General features: G+C 36.1%; 1 protein-coding gene across 1 annotated transcript in view; it reads left to right on the plus strand.

Moving 5' to 3' along the window:
• The window catches only part of nectin3a (nectin cell adhesion molecule 3a), a 53,654-nt gene extending 35,214 nt beyond the window's left edge, over positions 1–18,440 (plus strand). Inside the window, 6 exon segments of the mRNA XM_048161464.1 lie at positions 4,264–4,611; positions 8,743–9,042; positions 11,694–11,777; positions 11,780–11,810; positions 12,211–12,362; positions 16,637–18,440. Of these exon segments, the coding sequence (XP_048017421.1) occupies positions 4,264–4,611; positions 8,743–9,042; positions 11,694–11,777; positions 11,780–11,810; positions 12,211–12,362; positions 16,637–17,280 (1,559 nt within the window). The 3' untranslated portion in view covers positions 17,281–18,440.
• Positions 18,441–18,866: the final 426 nt, after the last annotated feature.

Below are 18,866 nucleotides of genomic sequence, written 5' to 3' on the forward strand. Positions count from 1 at the left end.
GAATCCTGACATTGAAGAATCAGCTCTTGAAGCTCCGCCCTCTTAGGCCGAGCGCAGCAGCTCATTTGCATTTAAAGGGCACACACTGAAACAGCACGTTTTTGCTCAACCCCAAAAAGTGGCAATTTTAAGATGCTATAAAAAATTATCTGTGGGGTATTTTGAGCTAAAACTTCACATACACACTCTGGGGACATCAGAGACTTATTTTACATCTTGTAAAATGGGGCATAATAGGTCCCCTTTAATGGAAGAATTCATGTAAATGATTTAACAGAAAAATTAATTCTGTTTTTAAACCCTCCAGTACACCTTCTTCTTTGACTTTCCTCATAATTGCATAATTGCATTTTCCATTTCCTTTTTTTCTCTTCTTTTTGCAAACTCAGGGATGAGTGAAAATTATTCTCTCTGGTAATCAACAGCATAACACAAATCCTTTCTACAGTTCAAGTCTTATTTAACTAGAAATTTCCTTCAATTTTTAGGACTGCTTTGTCATGAAAATTGTGAAACGTTGCAGAAGTCAGATGATTTGCAATTCGTACTGTTCTAATTATTTTTAACCCTGTAAAGCCTGACATATGAAAAATTAATAGAGTATTGAATCTTTATATTATATTATATTATATTATATTATATTATATTATATTATATTATATATTTGTATATCATATTACATTATATTTAGTGATTAATCGAATCTAACAAGTTTATTTATATAATATGTGTGTGTGTGTGTGTGTATATATATATATATATATATATATATATATATATATGTGTGTGTGTGTGTGTGTGTGTGTGTGTGTCTGTATATACACATACATATATACAGTATCTCACAGAAGTGAGTACACCCCTCACATTTTTGCAAATATTTTATATCTTTTCATGTGACAACACTGAAGAAATGACACTTTGCTTCAATGTAAAGTTGTGAGTGTACAGCTTGTATAACAGTGTAAATTTGCTGTCCCCTCAAAATAACTCAACACACAGCCATTAATGTCTAAACCTCTGGCCACAAAAATGAGTACACCTCTAAGTGAAAATGTCCAAATTGGGCCAATTTAGCCATTTTCTCTCCTCAGTGTCATGTGACTTGTTAGTGTTACAAGGTTTGAGGTGTGAATGGGGAGCAGGTGTGTTAAATTTGGTGTTATCACTCTCACTCTCTCATACTAGTCACTGGAAGTTCAACATGGCACCTCATGGCAAAGAACTCTCTGAGGATCTGAAAAAAAGAATTGTTGCAAACAGCTTGCTGAAGACAAGCAGACTAAGGACATGGATTGCTGGAACCATGTCCTGTTGTCTGATGAGACCAAGATAAACTTATTTGGTTCAGATGGTGTCAAGCTTGTGTGGCGGCAACCAGGTGAGGGTTAAGGCAGTGATGGAAATAATGGTGGCCAGACAAAATATTGACACTTTGGGCCCAATTTGGACATTTTCACTTAGGGGTGTACTCATTTTTGTGGCCAGCAGTTTAGACATTGATGTCTGTGTATTGAGTAATTTTGAGGGGACAGCAAATTTACACTGTTATACAAGCTGTACACTCACTACTTTATATTGTAACAAAGTATCATTTCTTCAGTGTTGTCACATGAAAAGATATAATACAATATTTACAAAAATGTAAGGGGTGTACTCACTTCTGTGAGATACTGTACATGTATAAATATACACATTTACATTATATATATATATATATATATATATATATATATAATTTAATAAAATATATACAGTACACACATATTACGTAAACAAACTTCTATGTTAGATGCAATTGATTGTGATTAATCGATTTGAGAGCACTAATTATATTATATTATACTATATTATATTATATTATATTATATTTTTATGTTTCATTTAATACATTAGGCTTTTATGGTAATTTTTTGATCACAATAAAAATAACTTTTTACAGTATCATTCAAAAGTTTGGAGTCAGTAAGTTTTTTTTTTTTTTTTCTTCTTTTTTTTTAAGAAGTTAACACTTTTATTCAGCAATTTCAAAACTAAAAAGCACAAAAGACTTCTTACAAAAACAATTTAAAAAAACTTACCGACCCAAAACTTGTGAATGATGTACACATTCTTGAGATTTTTTTGCAGAAGCAAAAGAGGCATTTAGAGGCATTTATTTGGACAAACAACTGTGCAGTCATTTAGAAGTGCATTAGCACATTGATAGCTTTAAAGCTAACAAAACTCTTGACTTTGATATCAAATGAACCCCTGATGGACTCCTCTTCCCAGCACCTTTTTTTAATCAATCTCTGCCATTGTAACGTTAACTGCCAGCTCACCAGAATATCATGTTTACATGTATCAGCAAATAACTCCATCGTGTTCAAATAAACATGCAAAGGGCACAGACGCAGATTAAAGAGTCCCGTTAAACAGTAAAAGAACTCCCAAATTGGCTGTTTGTGTTTTTCATCTTGTTCCAGCGACTTTTATTAGACAAGGTGCTCAGACGGTTAACGGAGAGGACAGTCGGAGCGTCCCGCAGTGTGACGCGGGGGTCTGTATGGTGCTCATTATCAATGTGAAGCACGGGCTGTGTGGCACAGCACTCCCAGCCTGCTGCAGTTGAGAAGGAAGGCCTCCCGCATGGGGTGTAATTAAGGCTGGGGAAAACACGAGCCCTCATTATCTGCCTTACTGGATCTCCTACTACTGTACTTTAGTTATGACCTTTCAAAGGTTCTCCTGATGGAAGTGATGTCAGCAAGATTAGACAGATGGAACTGTTTAAGCGCATATAACATTTTAAACTGATTCACAGTGTTGTAATATATAAAGGTTTCTGTGAGATGCTTCTAAACTGCTTTGCATTATTTATACAACAGTCAGTAGTTTCGGTTCTCGAATCAAGAGTGTCAATATAACACTGGTTTGTCTCACTCCACTTGTCTGTGTTTGTTCTAGACAGACTGTCAGTTTGTGCATTAGTGGTGGGGATTTTTCGATGACTCTTTTTGCAAATTACAGTTAGTAGGTGTAGTATGCAAGAGTCACTGAATCATTCAACAAATTTATTCCAAAACACTGATTAATTCAGGAACGAAGCACCACTTCTGTGTGTTGTTCGAAGACACTGTGGTTTTGACTTCGTTTGGAACTATTTGTGTTGGTGGAGCAAAAACAGACAAATTACTCAAAAAAACTCAAAAATTTGGTTAATAATTTGGTTGAACTGTATCATGCTACCTCCTTGTTATTCAAATAGCTTATAAGAAATGGCCCAAGCTGTTGTTTCTAGTTCAAACATGACATTTTTTGATTAGTAATGGAGACTTGGATACAAGGTTTTTATTAATCAGGGGAAGAAATCATTAAAAATCTGAAGGTTTATTTAGTAACAGCATTTTGTCCATCATATAATACGTTTTGAAATGAATTGCATGCCATTTATCAACACAAGCCATCCAGCATTTATTAATATGATATTCTAATATCGATCTAGCTTACTGCAGTGTGCAACAAGTGTCTCACAGCAGCCGCCAAGTAAACGCACTGAGTAACGATATAACATAATTTTCAACGCACTCAAAGGTATCTAATATGATAAACAGCGCTGCGTTACCCCACATACGCTTAACAGGACGAAGCGGAAGCGGCGACTGCGGCATAATAAAAGTTCCTCTGCTCTCGAGCCGTGTCGTGCTCGTCTCTCATTGGCAATCGCTCCAGCGGCCTTGTTCAGCTCAAACATCACTTGGCCTTGCACTGCTTCATACTACAATAACGTTAATAATCTCATCCATGAACATGATTTCTGCCCGAATCCCATCAGATTCTTTTCCCTCGGCTGTGAGGTGAGGACGACATCTCCCATGATTCCGCCCTCAATCTCAACATCATCAAGCTATGTCTTAGTTTTGGCAACCTCTAGTGACGAAAAACTACATATTGTGCCTTTAAAGTGGCAGATGACAAACCCGCAGTGTTCGCTTAGAATAAACAGAACAATATCGTCCACTGACCCTTATATATTTATCGTTATTATCATTGTTGGTGTGAACGGCCGTTTTTTCTTGACAAAAAGTGTTTTGTCAAAACTTTTTTTCACATCATTTGAAGTATCAGTATAGAATTTCTGTGCTGAAGGAATGCAGAAAAAAGATTTTGTTGACATTTAGCATTTCCATCAGCTAAACAGTAAATATTTTGATGTGTTAAATCAAAAATCTGTTGATCTATTTCCTGTATCATTATTCCTGATGATCTGTATCTCTCCAGGTGTGTGGGCCAACAAGGTGGTGGTTCCTGAGAAGGTGACTGCAGTGCTGGGGAAAAACGCTACTTTGACCTGTAGGGTGGAGGTCAGCACAGACCTCAGCCTGACCCAGAGTTCCTGGGAACGCAAGATGCCTTCCGGCACCGTCACTTTGGCCGTCTTCAACCCTGTGTACGGCACCTCCATATCTGAGGAGTACAGCAAACGGGTGCGCTTCCTCAAGCCTTCGATGCGTGATGTATCCATTGTCCTGGAGGGCGTGAGTTTTGCCGACATTGGGACCTACACTTGTAAAGTGGTCACCTTCCAACTTGGAAACATGCAGGCATCTACAACTGTGGACATTATGGGTAAGTACATCTTTGTGATCTAACAGTTTGTACATTGTATAATTGCATAATAGACTCATTTTGTAAAACATTAGAAACCTCCTGAACCCTATAGCTTGTTGGGTCATCTATCTATCTATCTATCTATCTATCTATCTATCTATCTATCTATCTATCTATCTATCTATCTATCTATCTATCTATCTATCTATCTATCTATCTATCTATCTATCTATCTATCTATCTATCTATCTATCTATCTATCTGTCTATCTGTCTGTCTGTCTGTCTGTCTGTCTGTCTGTCTGTCTGTCTCTTTGTGAGAAGTGCGACTCCTTGAATATAAATAACAGTCAATAACAGGCATATCAAAAGGTTCAGGACACAAAGCGTTTAATCGCCTTTCACCCATCCATCTATCCATCCATGTTTTATTTATTGGTTTTAAGCACAAAAAGTGTTAGCAATAACAAAGCATAGATAAACACATTTATTTATGCATTTATTTATGCAAGGCACTTCCAAGTGATTAACTATCATTCAAAAAATTCTCTATTGAAAACAGGACTGGAATTATAGGGAAGTTATGATTTAGAAACTTATTGAAATGGTTTATTTTTGTGGATTGTAATTATAGAAAGGGGTGGAAACACCCTTCAAATGGCCCCTTTTCTGCTTGAGTGAAATGAAGTGTTGTCAAATGCTACAGAGATGACAAAAATATCTGTCACACACTGGCATGATAGTACATTCCTTGTTCTGTTTTGTATTGCGGGCCGCCATTTTTTTTCTCCTTGTTTATTTCCTGTGTTCCTGCAAAACAGAAGCTAATCTTTTCCTTATTGCAAGTGGTAACCAAAAGTTTGAATTTTATCAATCCAGTCTGTAATGGCATTACAGATTCAGGCGTTAAAGCAACGGCGTATTTTTCCATGGCTTTTTCACAGAAAAAGGAGAAAGTTACTCAAAACCCTAAAACTATAAAAGTCACTGGCCAATCATCTGCTTCGAGCTTGTGTGTTTTTGCACACAAGCTTAAAGCCGCCATTCCTATTCCTGTATATTTAACAGTGATGAATCATCGCTGGAATTCTCAGTGACCGTGTGAGTTTTTACAATAAAACACATCAGATGTGGCACGTACGCTAAGCGGTGTAATTTGTACCCGCAAGTCATTCTCTTACTTTTTTTAACATAATTATTTTGCTTTCACTTGCAGTCCATTATAATGACAGAAATTATTTGAGGAACAGTGGTTTTGGCGATAGCCGTGGTCTGCAATCCAGAACAGGAATGTCTCGGGTCTGGATTTATGTAGGCGAGGGTGACCCAGCCCTAATTCCTGCCCGGTCTGATGATAAATCAATACCCTGGCCCTCTCCAGGGCCTTCGCCCACCCACAACCTGCGCAACCTCAGATCAGCTGGCACTTTATTTCTTCTATCAGGAGGGTTGGGTGTGAATGAGCTGCCAAGATGCCCCTGTAAGCTCTGAGTCAGCAGATCTCCAGCGTGATGCAGATAGGGTTCAGGTTGGATGAATGCAGGGTGGGTCTGATCTTGGCACTCGGATGTCAGCGCTCAGTGATGCACTGTGGTCCCCCCCCATTCAGGTGCCGCAGGGCTATATTTAGCATTAGGGGTCCCTGGGGTTATTTAGATTTCTTGTATACCAGACCAGCCTGTAAACAGAGTAGAACAGGTGTGTGGAGCAGACGGCCTTGCGTGTTGGATTAAGTTGACGTTCCTGGCCCACATGGTAAAACTGTTTCTTAAGAGCACAGCTGTTGCAATTCTCTAGAGAGATTGATAGAGAAAGGAAAGAGGGAAAAGGACAAATGAAAATAGGATTCATACGTTTTTATTAATGAAGGATAAAATAACTCATTTGATTTGTAAGAACTCAAAGTAAAAGTTAATTAACTAAATATTTTATGTTAATTGCTATTAAAATGTATGAGTTAGCTAACTCAGTACTTCAAGTTAGGAGCAATTAACATGCATGAGTACTACAAACTCAAAACTTGATAGTTCTGCTTACTTAAAATTGGGAACATCATAACTCAAAAAGTTTGATGTAACAGATTACCTCAGATTTTTTTAGTTAGCCCAACTTATTTGGGTTTACAGTGTGGCTGCATTCACAACACATTTCACTGTGCGGCAATCTCAAAAAATCTGAAAAATCACATTGAATCTGAACAATTTTGTGCCGATTTTCATGCAGTACACTACTGGATAAATTAAAGCAATAAATATATTCAAATAGAAAACTGTTATTTTAATTGTAATAATATTTCAGAATATTACTGTTTTTAGTGTAGTTTTGATTAAATAAATGCAGCCTTGGTGAGCATAAGACCCTTCTTTCAAAAACATTTTTAAAAACTCTTACCGAGTCCAAACTTTTGAACGGTTTTGGAAATACTGTAAATTTTATCGCATATTTGTCAATAATCATTTAGACAAATAAATGCATTATAATGTCAATAATGTATCATGATTCAATATATATTGTAGTTTTAAATGTTTATTAAAATGTAGTTATTTTTGTGATATATTGTGAATATTTGTGATTATCACTTGTCAATTTAAAAAACAATTGTATTTAAAAAATATTTACTATCTAAAATAAAACAGATATGTATAAATGTTTTTTTACAAAAATGCACATTTGCAGTATATAGTTATTAGGATTATTTTAAAAGGCATGTCAGTTATGTTATCATGGAAATGTTAATCCTGATGCATTTAAGGAAGACTATAAGTTCTTCTAATTTCATGTAATAATAAAATATGATATTATATTAAGTATTTTATAAACATACCAGGGTAGACCAGTGATATGAGCCACATTTATAATGTCCAGTGGAAAAAAAAAAAAAAAAAATCATCGAAATTGGACACTGGCTTGTAGTGTGAGTGCAACCTTTGAGGTGAGTGCTCTAATGTTATTTCATAAATAAAAACTAGTTGAAATTGAGTCAGTTGTTTTAATTCAACAAGTGTGGTGTTTTATTGCTTAGGGCAGCTGAACAAATCATGGCAGCAAAACATTTCACAATGATTGATTCAGCTGTAATACACAATGTTTCTTTCCTTTTGTTCTCTGTAAATCCATGTGGACTCTCTCAGTAATATTAAGACACTTTTCTGTAGAGACAGAATCCACTCAGAAGCACTCAGGGATGTTGTTGTACTCCAACCTCAGCACTCAGTAATTTCAGATCATCCATATTTAATGTGAATTTGTGGGATTGGGGTAATCAATCAATTATGTGTGTACAAAGGCCTGTTTTTGTTCCTTCTTTATTTATTCATCTTGTTGTATATCATTGTAGGTTCAATATCAATAACACATTTTGTACAGCTCTTCCTGACCCTTCCATATTTGTATTATTTATTTCTTGTTTTCTTGAGGGATGTGCATTTAGAGTAATCTTGTAGTGAAGTACTGTAATAAAAACTGATTCATTTTATTTATTTTCTTTTTAAATGCATTTAGTACCATTCAAAAGTTTAAGGTCGGTAAGATTATGTTCACCAAGGCTGCATTTATTTGATCAAAAGTACAGTAAAACAGTAATATTGTGAAATATTATTACAAATTAAAATAACGGTTTTCTATTTTTTTAAAATGTAATTTATTCCTGTGATGCAAAGCTGAATTTTCAGCATCATTACTCCAGTCTTCAGTGTCACATGATCCTTCAGAAATCATTCTATTATGCTGATTTGCTGTGCAAGAAACATTTCAGTTGCGCTGCTTAATATTTTTTATGGAAACCTTCAAAAGAACGGCATTCAAAATAGAAATTTATGTTCCATTATAAAGGTCTTCACTGTTGCTTTTAATTATTATTATTTTTTAATTTTTTTAATTTGCTAAACAAAAGAATTAATTTCTTTAAAAAAAAAAATCTTACTGACCCCAAACTTTTGAATGCTAGCAAATTTATAAAAAATAAAAATATTTTTATTCTCAAATGCCTTCACCAATACATAAAAAGTAGAACTTTTTCTTATTAAAAAAATAAAAACAAGATTTGAATATAGAAAAACATTTTTTAAATGTGGTGAAAGTTTTAGCCTGTTAGCATCTCTGATTTTATCGTTCAAATCTTTTTTCATCCCTTTCTCATTTTTCCCTTTAGTGGAGCCAAAGGTCTATGTGTCTCCTGGCTCCTTGTCTCTGCTGGCTGGAGATGGTGAAACACTGGTGGCGACATGTACTGCTGAGAGGGGTCGCCCAGCGGCAGAGGTGTTCTGGGAATCAGACCTGCCGGGTCAGACAACAGTCTTCTCCCAGACGGAGCCTGAAGGCACTACCACCACTTCAGTACACTACCTCTTGGCCCCCACCCGAGATGCATTTGGCCGGTCCCTCAGCTGCGTTGTTCGTCACCCAGCACTATCCAAAGATTTTCGCATTCTCTACAGGCTCAATGTGTCTTGTGAGTGTGAATAGTTTTTATTAATGCTCTCCCAGTAGAAGAATGAACAATATTCTTGTTTTGTATTTCAAGAGTTTCATGAGTTGTCTTGTGTTACAATGAGCGCTGATCGCTCACTCTTGCCACTCTCAATGTAGGAGTTATTTTAACGCCTTAATCCTCGATGTGCTTTCCTTTGGCATCTTGAACTGTTGGCTCCCGTCTGTTTGAACGGCGCGCTGCTTAATGGAGGTGCTTTATGAAATATTGATCTGAGCACAGTAAGGGCAGCAACAGGAGCGGAAATACAAGTGGGAGAGTTCATACTGACAGAGGGAGGCTTTAGTTCTCAATAAATCACAAATTGCCTTCCAAAGTGTTTAAAAGTGAGAAAACTACTTTTGAGCTTTACAGCCTCATACATGTATTAATACTAATGGTTTAATCATAGACAGAGCTAACCATGCAAAAATGTGATTTCCAGTAACAATATCTAAATATCCTTAATGCAATATTATTTACTTGAAGCTAAATTTTAAGAAAGTCTTGTTTGAAACATAAATCTTACATACATTTAGTGATATCTATGCTTAAAATAAGAGCAAAACAATTTGATATTGCATCAAGAAATCTAAATATTATCTTAATATAATATTGCAATTATTCTTCTCAAGTAAACTTGTTTTACATTTTAAAAAATGTTTATATATTTTACTGAAAAAGAAGATGGAAATCTCATTTTTTTTGCAATGTAGTGTTTAAATGGGCAACTGTGGTTTACATTGTTCAATAAGAAAGTAGAACACTAGACATGTTGATAAGAATTTGATCATGTTGTTGTTGTTGTTATATAGACTGCTGGGGTTGAATCTCAAGGCTCCCTGTTTCACTCCTGAATCTCTCAATATCACACGTCAGTTTATTTTCTCAGCCACAGCTAAGCCTCAGTATCCTGAGGTTTTGTGTAATTGAGTTAGCCAATCACGCCGCCTCTTGCTCTTTCTGGGATTCAAGTCCAAAGCGTGAGAATGGGGTCATGCTCAATTTTGATGTCTCATTAAAATAATTTATAGTTTCATTGCTTGCAAATAAAAACATAGTTATAGAAAACATAGTTTATTGTTCATTTTAACCTTTAATATTGTAGTAATGGACCATATAGTTAGTTTACAGCATTAGTAAAGAGAGTTTTTTCTTAAAGAGATAGTTCACTGAAAAATGAAAATTGTCATTTACTCACCCTCATGTCGTTCCAAACCCGCAAGACTTTCATTCATCTTCAAAACACAATTGAATATCTTTTAATGTAATACGAGAGACTTCTGTCCCTCAGCTACGCAACTCTTTTTGAAGCGTCAAAGTGGTAGTTGTGTGGACTGTCAATGGAGGGACCATTAAAATATCTTAATTTGTGTTTCGAAAATGAACGAAAGTCTTACAGGTTTGGAATAACATAAGGGTGAGTAATTATAATTTTTTTCATTTTTGGGTGAACTAACCCTTTAAAGGTGCCGTAGAATGAAAAATTGAATTTACCTTGGCATAGTTGAATAACAAGAGTTCAGTACACGGAAATTACATACAGTGAGTCTCAAACACCATTGTTTCCTCCTTCTTATGTAAATTTGATTTGTTTAAAAGACCTCCAAAGAACAGGCGAATCTCAACATACGTAACATCTCATGTTACGTAACAGTCAGGATCATTAATATGTATCATTAATATGTATGCCCCCAATATTTGCATATGCCAGCTCATGTTCAAGGCATTACACAAGGGCATCCAGTATTAACGTCTGGATCTGTGCACAGCTGAATCATCAGACTAGGTAAACAAGCAAGGACAATAGCGGAAATTGGCAGATGGAGCAATAATAACTGACATGATCCATGATAACATGATATTTTTAGTGATATTTGTAAATTGTCTTTCTAAATGTTTCGTTAGCATGTTGCTAATGTACTGTTAAATGTGGTTAAAGTTACCATCGTTACTTACTGTATTCACGGAGACAAGAGCCGTCGTTATTTTCATTTTTTAAACACTTACAGTCTGTATAATTCATAAACACAACTTCATTCTTTATGAATCTCTCCAACAGTGTGTAATGTTAGCTTTAGCCACGGAGCACCATCAAACTCATTCAGAATCAAATGTAAACATTCAAATAAACACTGTACTTACGCAATTAGACATGCTGCATGACGAACACTTTGTAAAGATCCATTTTGAGGGTTATATTAGCTGTGTAAACTTTGTTTATGCTGTTTAAGGCAGTCGCAAGCTCGGGGGCAGGGAGCACGAGAATTTAAAGGGGCCGCAGCCTGAATCGGCGCATATTTAATGATGCCCCAAAATAGGCAGTTAAAAAAATTAATAAAAAAAAAATCTATGGGGTATTTTGAGCTGAAACTTCACAGACACATTCAGGGGACACCTTAGACTTATATTACATCTTTTGATAACGCGTTCTACGGCACCTTTAACAAAAATGATATTGTACCTGATATATCAAAATTGAATCAGGATTAAATATGTGTCAATATCCAGCCCTAAAAAATATCCTCTTTTGTGTTCTGTGGAAGAAAGAAAAGGAAGAAAATTTTGCTAAGCAAGTTGATATTCATGTTCTGCCTTTTCATTTCATGCAACAATGATTTAAATTGTTACAGTTGCTCCAGATGTTATGGTGATGAGCCAGGAGGATGTATGGTACGTGGGACAAAAAAATGTACAGCTGGATTGTAGAGCCAGTGCCAACCACCTGCTCTTTTGTACCTCTGGACCAGGTCTGTGCTCTCATCTACACTACATTTTGTTACCTCTAATCTTATTTGATATGTCAGTTCAATAGTAAAATCTAGCTATGGTTGTAGATGATATATTTTTTTCTCATTTTGCTTAGAGGTTAAGATTATGAGAGAATCAATGAGAGAAATCATTGCCTACAGCCACTGCAGTTCATTTATTTTTCGTCTGCTGCAAACTTATCCAGAAAGTTTGCTTTGGCAAACTGTTTCAGACTTTGTTTTGGCCTGATTTTGTTGTAAATATTGTCACACTAGTTATTTCTTCGATTTTGCTCTAAGTATAATGGGGCCTTTAAAGGTTGCTTCCGGGTGACTTCCTGCTGCAAAACTTGTTGTCAACAAACTCTAAACTGATAATCTGTCCGTTGTCACTCCCCAGGCTGGACGCACCAATGCCTGCAGGTGTGGACACATCTAATGGCAGCCTGCTGTTTACTCGTCCTTTAAAGCTGAGCGACTCTGGACAATACAGGTGTGAAGTTCAGAACGATGTTGGGCAGAGCTTTAAGGATGTGCGCTTCTTGGTACTAGGTGAGAAGTTTCTCGTAACCTTTCAGATCAACACATACAAGTGATGATGTTTAGTCCATGGAGGGCTGAAGTTTGAGGAAAGATCACTGGGTGATAAATTATGTCCTGACATTTGCTCTTCCCTCTTGAAATACACACCATTCATACTTACCCACACAGTTATTTACTCAAGTGAGGCATTGAGGCATAAACAGTATACCAAGTTGCTGACTCTGTGAAGCTGGATAAAAATGACAAGGTTGAAAAACATTGTTTTTTTGTGCACCACACACATAGTTCTCCATTGTGCATGAGAGAATTGACTCAGTTGAAATTTAGTTTGCTATTAAAATGTTAACACACTAAAATAATGGGTAAAATAAATGTATGATTTCATTGAATAATAGAGTGCTTTAGGAATAAAACCTAGAAATAAGCATGTTTGCACATCCAGTTCCATCTTTAAAAAGTAATTTATTTATGTTTGAGTTTTAAATGCCTGAAATAAGGTTTGTGGTTAACACAAGCTCAAGATATTTTCATGTTTTATTCTATGACATCAAATACAGCAGTAATACCCCACTATTTGTAAGTTGCTATGTTTTGAAAAGTCTATCAAATGGCTAACTAAACTAAACAAACTAAACTAAATACTCTAACTAAAAGCTTTTATTTCTGCGAATGTATTTAGGCTTTAAAATGTATAAATGTTGTTATCATTTGTGAAAATTATCGTGATGAACAAAACATGTATGAATCCTAAACTTTTGATGTCACACAACTTACTTTCTGCAATAATCCAAAAGTCAATGGAAAAATCCTGTTGGGTTTTTGTAGAGGGAACCAGGGTGATGCCAACTTCCTGGTTGGCCGATAAAATTATGTCATCCCTACAGTACCCTATGTAGTGATAGTTTTTGATTGATTTCTTTCACTTTGTCTACCTTCTTTGATTTGCTTTTTCACTTAAATTTCACTAAACTTGCAGTGCATTCTGGTAAATTCTGGAACAGCTTGAGAAAAACCTGACAAAACTCACAGGATGTTTTTCTGTGTTTGACATTCTGTTGTTTCTTAGTGTCTATTCATTGAGTCAGTCTGTATTTCCTGTTACTGAGTAGGTGAATTCCTGAATCTCTTGTTGAAACCATTTTAAAAATACCAGAAAGAAAGAAAGAAAGAAAGAAAGAAAGAAAGAAGCTGACCGAATGTGCCAGAAGGGTCTACATTTGGCCTGTGAGGTTTCTGCAATGACGTAAATAAAGTTGGATCAAACTTGCAGCAGTTTCAATTAAATCAGCTATATGCCACTGTGCTTTTTACCACATATTTGGCTCTTCCTCAGGCAGAACAAAACATGAGGAAACTTTATCTTGTAGCTCAGGGATGGGCAACTTCAGTCCTGGAGGGCTACTGTCCTGCATGGTTTAGCTCCAACATTGATAACCTGATGTAGCTCTTGTGGTCAAATCATAATCCAAATATTGTGGCAGGTTTTCAACTTCAGTGGTGCACAAACTTGGATGTCGGAAGGACAGAGAAAAACTAAATGATATAGGGAAAAGTTTAGAGTGACTTTCTTAAAATGAATGTTGTCCCTAGTTGACGTCCTATACAGGAAATGGATACACCAAATACTTCCACATTTATACCAGCCAAAAGAGCATTATTTTTAACATCCTCTCCCTTTTTAATGTCCCCTGAAAATCTTGATGTACCAGTCTTTAAATCTTGTTCATTCTTCAGGCTCCAAATTCAAATGCATGCACAACAAACTAATGTATTCTGTAAAACAGGTTGCATCGCTTCCAGTTCAGGTCTTTTGTATGTGCTTTGTTAAATATAAATCTGTTTTACTCAAGATGCCTTCAAAGTAGCTATCAAAGATGACGTCCATCGCATATGCTGATTGATATCTAAACTTTTTATCATTTTCTTCTTCCCACTAACTAACTAGCTAGGTTAGCTGATTACCTTAAAAGTCCGTAGATATTGTCGTCAGTTCACTCTGACATTAACACTTTCTCCGACAAGTGGATGCGATGAGACCTGTTTTCCGGTTTGTTCATGTGACATGTTCGACATAAAGCCCAACGTGGTGCCCAAACGTGCCGTTACATCAGCAGGATTTAGTTTTTCCTCTTTGTGATTGCAAGTTCTGTCCTTTTATCTTGAAAATAACCACCTGCCTCTAAAACACTTAAACACTTAAAACACTTCCTTGGACCTAACAGAGATAATTCATAATACAGTTAAATGTAATCTTTAGCAAATCTCAAACTGAATATCCATTTTTCATGCTGTACATTATGATGTTGTGATGCCTAAGCTTTAAAATAATTAATTTTAGTTTTTAGAGTTCTTTATTTATCTATTCAGAGAAAATAATTTAGGCTTGTTAGTGTAATGTAGGCCAGTAAGAGCTGTGTGTGTAAAACTCACTCCCCTGGCCTCAAGAGGCACGCTAGCGACTGACGCTAGCGGATGTGATCTTTAGTGTCCTTGTTAGCGCACCCGCCTCTCATGCCAGTTCGAGCCCCCTAGGAGCTGGTGCAAGTAGGACTAGTTACATTTGGTGCCGTGACCCGGATAAGAGTGAGGTTTAGGGGTGAGTGTAACGTAGGCTAGTAAGAGCTGTGAGAGTAAAACTCGCTCCCTTGTCCTCAAGAGGCATGCTAGCGACTGACGCTAGCGGATGTGATCTTTAGTGTCCTTGTTAGCACGTCCCCGCCTCCCATGCCAGTTCGAGCCCCCTAGGAGCTGGTGCGAGTAGGACTGGTAACATTTGGTGACTTGACCCGGATAAGAGTGAGGTTTAGGGGGGAGTGTAACGTAGGCCAGTAAGAGCTGTGCATGTAAACCTCACTCCCCTGGCCTCAAGAGGCATACTAGCAACTGATGCTAGCGGCTGCAGTCTTTAGGGTCCTTGTTAGCACGTCCCCGCCTCCCATGCCAGAGATGCTGGTTTAATTCATGCTCTGAGCAGGTCAAGTAGGACCGGTTACATCAGTACCAGACAGAATTTTAAACCTTTAAAACCGGATGGAGCGCCCGCGCTCCCATTTGCGTGTCTCTATTTAAGAGCCAATAAAAACTGAACCCATATAGGTAGTACAAAAATTATTTTTGCACACAAAACCAGAGACTTTACACGTTCAGATCAACATGTTTCTGTTGCGTTGTTTTCACCCTCGAATGAGTCTGAGTAATATGTGTTTACAACAAAAACAGCACAGCCGCTAACTGAATACAAATAGGCTATGTAGATTTCACGTGCTAGTAACTTCATTAAAAATGCACAGATCATAGAAAATGGCACATCATTTTTTAAAGCAGATTCTCACGATTAACATAATATATTGCGTTGATCACAAGATATTTCTCACGGAATGATTTAACATACTTGGCTAAAAACATGTCTCTCATCTTTCCGGGATGCAGTGTGTATCCAGTGTTCCTGGAACTATCCATGTTCCTTTTCCAACGTGGAATAACACAAAATAGGTATCATCTTAAAGCTTTGAAACTCAGCTTTTTAATGCATCTAAACAAGTTTATCGCCCGTGGGCGCCATCTAACTGTGAAAAAATGAATAACACTTTATTCAACTATACTTAATGCTATCACCACAAAATTTGAACCAGATGCAGATCTCATGTAGGAGAGCATCACCAAAAAAGAATTTTTCTCCGATCTTATTGCCTTCCTGAGTTACTCTATGTCAAATAATTAAAAAAAAAGAATAATTATAAAAAAATATATATTTTTTTGTCTTTTATCAGCAGTTTCTCAGCAAGAAAATGTCCAAATATTATGTAATTTATATTTTCTAAAAATCTGAAAAGAGTTCTATCAAATTATATTTTTTCTTTATTTTTCTATGTAGGAATCAAAGACAAAATAATGAAAAAGCATACAGTCAATCCAGCTGACATACTATAAATTTAACTATAAATATGTAATACCAACAGAACCAAAATATTACAACAGAATATTAAAAAAAGACAAGAATACGACCAAACAGGGTACAGTACAGTGTAATAGCAACTTGTTTTCTGACATCTATTATATGATTACTAATTCTCTGGCTCCACAAATCCCCTCCAATTTGTCCATAAATAAATCGAATTCAAGATGTTTTATAGCAATTTTACTTCTCAGCTCAATTCATTTTGTTTTAATTGTATACATTTTAACAGTGGACTATTAGTACCAGCCAGAATGTTCTTCAAAAGCCTCTAATGATCTATTTATTTGCCTGTATTTTAATGTTTGGCCATATTTCTCCCTCTCAGAGCCGCCACCGACCACTGCAGCCCCCACCACCACCACCACCACCACCAAGTCCATCCTGCCTGACACCGGCTTAACCATCACAGCTCCTATCAATCAGCGTGCCCACTTCACCTCCCCGACTCAGGCCTCTCCACCGGACAGCAGTCTGGGCACTATTGTGGGCGGTGCTGTCGGTGGGATCCTGATCCTGGTGTTGCTGATGGCACTGGTGGGAGCTTTCTACATGCGTCGACGCCAAACATTCAGAGGAGACTACTACACCAAGCAGTACATTGGCCCATCAGACATGCAAAAAGAGTCTCAACTGGATGTACTTCAACCCCATGAGCTTCATGATGTGTACGGAGACGACTCAGGCAATGGCAGCCAGGACTTGAAGCCCAAACCGGAAGGAGACATTATCTATCCCGATTATCCCAGTGACCACAAAGACATGGATGCCAGGAGTGACTATCTAACCCTTAAGAGAGAGGGCACGTATTACTCCGACCACCACAACCATCATAACGTGAACCCCAGTGGGCCGCCTCTACACAACGGCTCCCCTTACCTGCAGGACGAGTGCTACGACAACGGTACAGACAGCGACTATGTGTCTCACGTGGATGGATCTGTGATTTCACGCAGGGAATGGTATGTTTGAAAAGGCAGGGGAACTTTTACTGGACAACAATAATTTAAAGGTCAGCGGAGAAAGTGTTATTTAACTCAGCAGAGTGAGATAAAGTGTACATTTAAAATGTATTTTATGTATTTTCCAAGCTCTGTTTACGTTTTCATCCTCACGTTTTACACTTAGCAAACGGCTGTACTTCACTGCAGATATGTTCTTGGTGGTTGTCGTTCAGTGGACTGCTGTGACTTCAGGATGTAAAGGGAGAGGTTTACATGGTTTATGATCACAGGGTGGATTTACACAAAGAAAACAAGTCTGCTAAAATTAAGCTACACTGTGTGCGTAACCATTCCAGTTACCACATTGCACATAACTGTTAGCTTTAAAACCAGGTGCAGCATATTCTTGGCTCTTTCCTTTCACTTTTTTTATTTTATTTTATTTTTTTATTAAATATATATGTATATGACTTCTCCAGTGTAGGAGCAAAACATCACTTTAGTTTCACATGAAGAGTCACATAACCTGAGTTTGAAAGTCTTGAGACCTATGTTTTGACTGCAGGGATTTTTTGTTTCATTTTTAATCAGTATTTTGGTCTAGTTTTTTAGGAATAAAATGTCTTCAGAATAAGATACTTTCTTTTGAGAAGCAAAAAGATTGCATAAAGAATATTCAAAAATTGATTTTCCGTGGAAGAACATTTTTTGTTGTTGTTGTTATCTTTTTGAGCATAAATCTAAGTTTTTGTAGGTTTTTGTTTAAAACAAGAATGAAAAGCCAGTGGGGTAAGAAAAATAAACATCATTCAAGATGTATTGTGCAAATTTGACTTTTCAGCTAAGTTAATGCAATATATTAAATATATTAATATGATATTGTAATAAATGTAAATATCTTTATTCTGTTTATGCTCTTTTTGCTTCTCAAGAAAATGAATCTTATTGTAAAGGACATTTTTTTTTTTCTTTTTTTTCTTTTGGTGTTCCAAGGAAGAAAGTTAAAACAAGGAGGAAAAAATGTCAATGAATAAATTCAATAAGTATTAATCTAATTTTGCTTCTCAGCTAAATGTATTTAATATATTAATACTATATTATAATAAATATATTTAAAATACGGAAGAGGATTAGGGCCAAGCAATAATACAAAAAATAAAACCATCTTGAGATTAAAGTTGTTAAATTTCGAGAAAAATCTAATTAAATTTCGAGAAAAAAGTTGAGATAAAATTACGAGAACAAATTCATTAAATTATGAGAAAAATGTCGTTAAATTTTGAGAAAAAAGTCGAGATAAAATGTTGAGAATAAACTCGTTAAATTACAAGAAAAAAACTCGTTAAATTTCGAGAAAAAAGTCGAGATAAAATGTTGAGAATAAAGTCATTAAATTACGAGAAAAAAGTCGTTAAATTACGAGAACAAATTCGTTAAATTATAAGAAAAATGTTGAATTTCGAGAAAAAAGTCGAGATAAAATGTTGAGAATAAAGTCATTAAATTATGAGAATAAAGTCATTAAATTACGAGAAAAAAGTCGTTAAATTATGAGAACAAATTCGTAATTTAACGACTTTTTTCTCATAATTTAACGACTTTTTTCTCATAATT

The sequence above is a fragment of the Megalobrama amblycephala genome, linkage group LG16 (assembly GCF_018812025.1).
Source record: "Megalobrama amblycephala isolate DHTTF-2021 linkage group LG16, ASM1881202v1, whole genome shotgun sequence".
NCBI lineage: Eukaryota > Metazoa > Chordata > Actinopteri > Cypriniformes > Xenocyprididae > Megalobrama > Megalobrama amblycephala.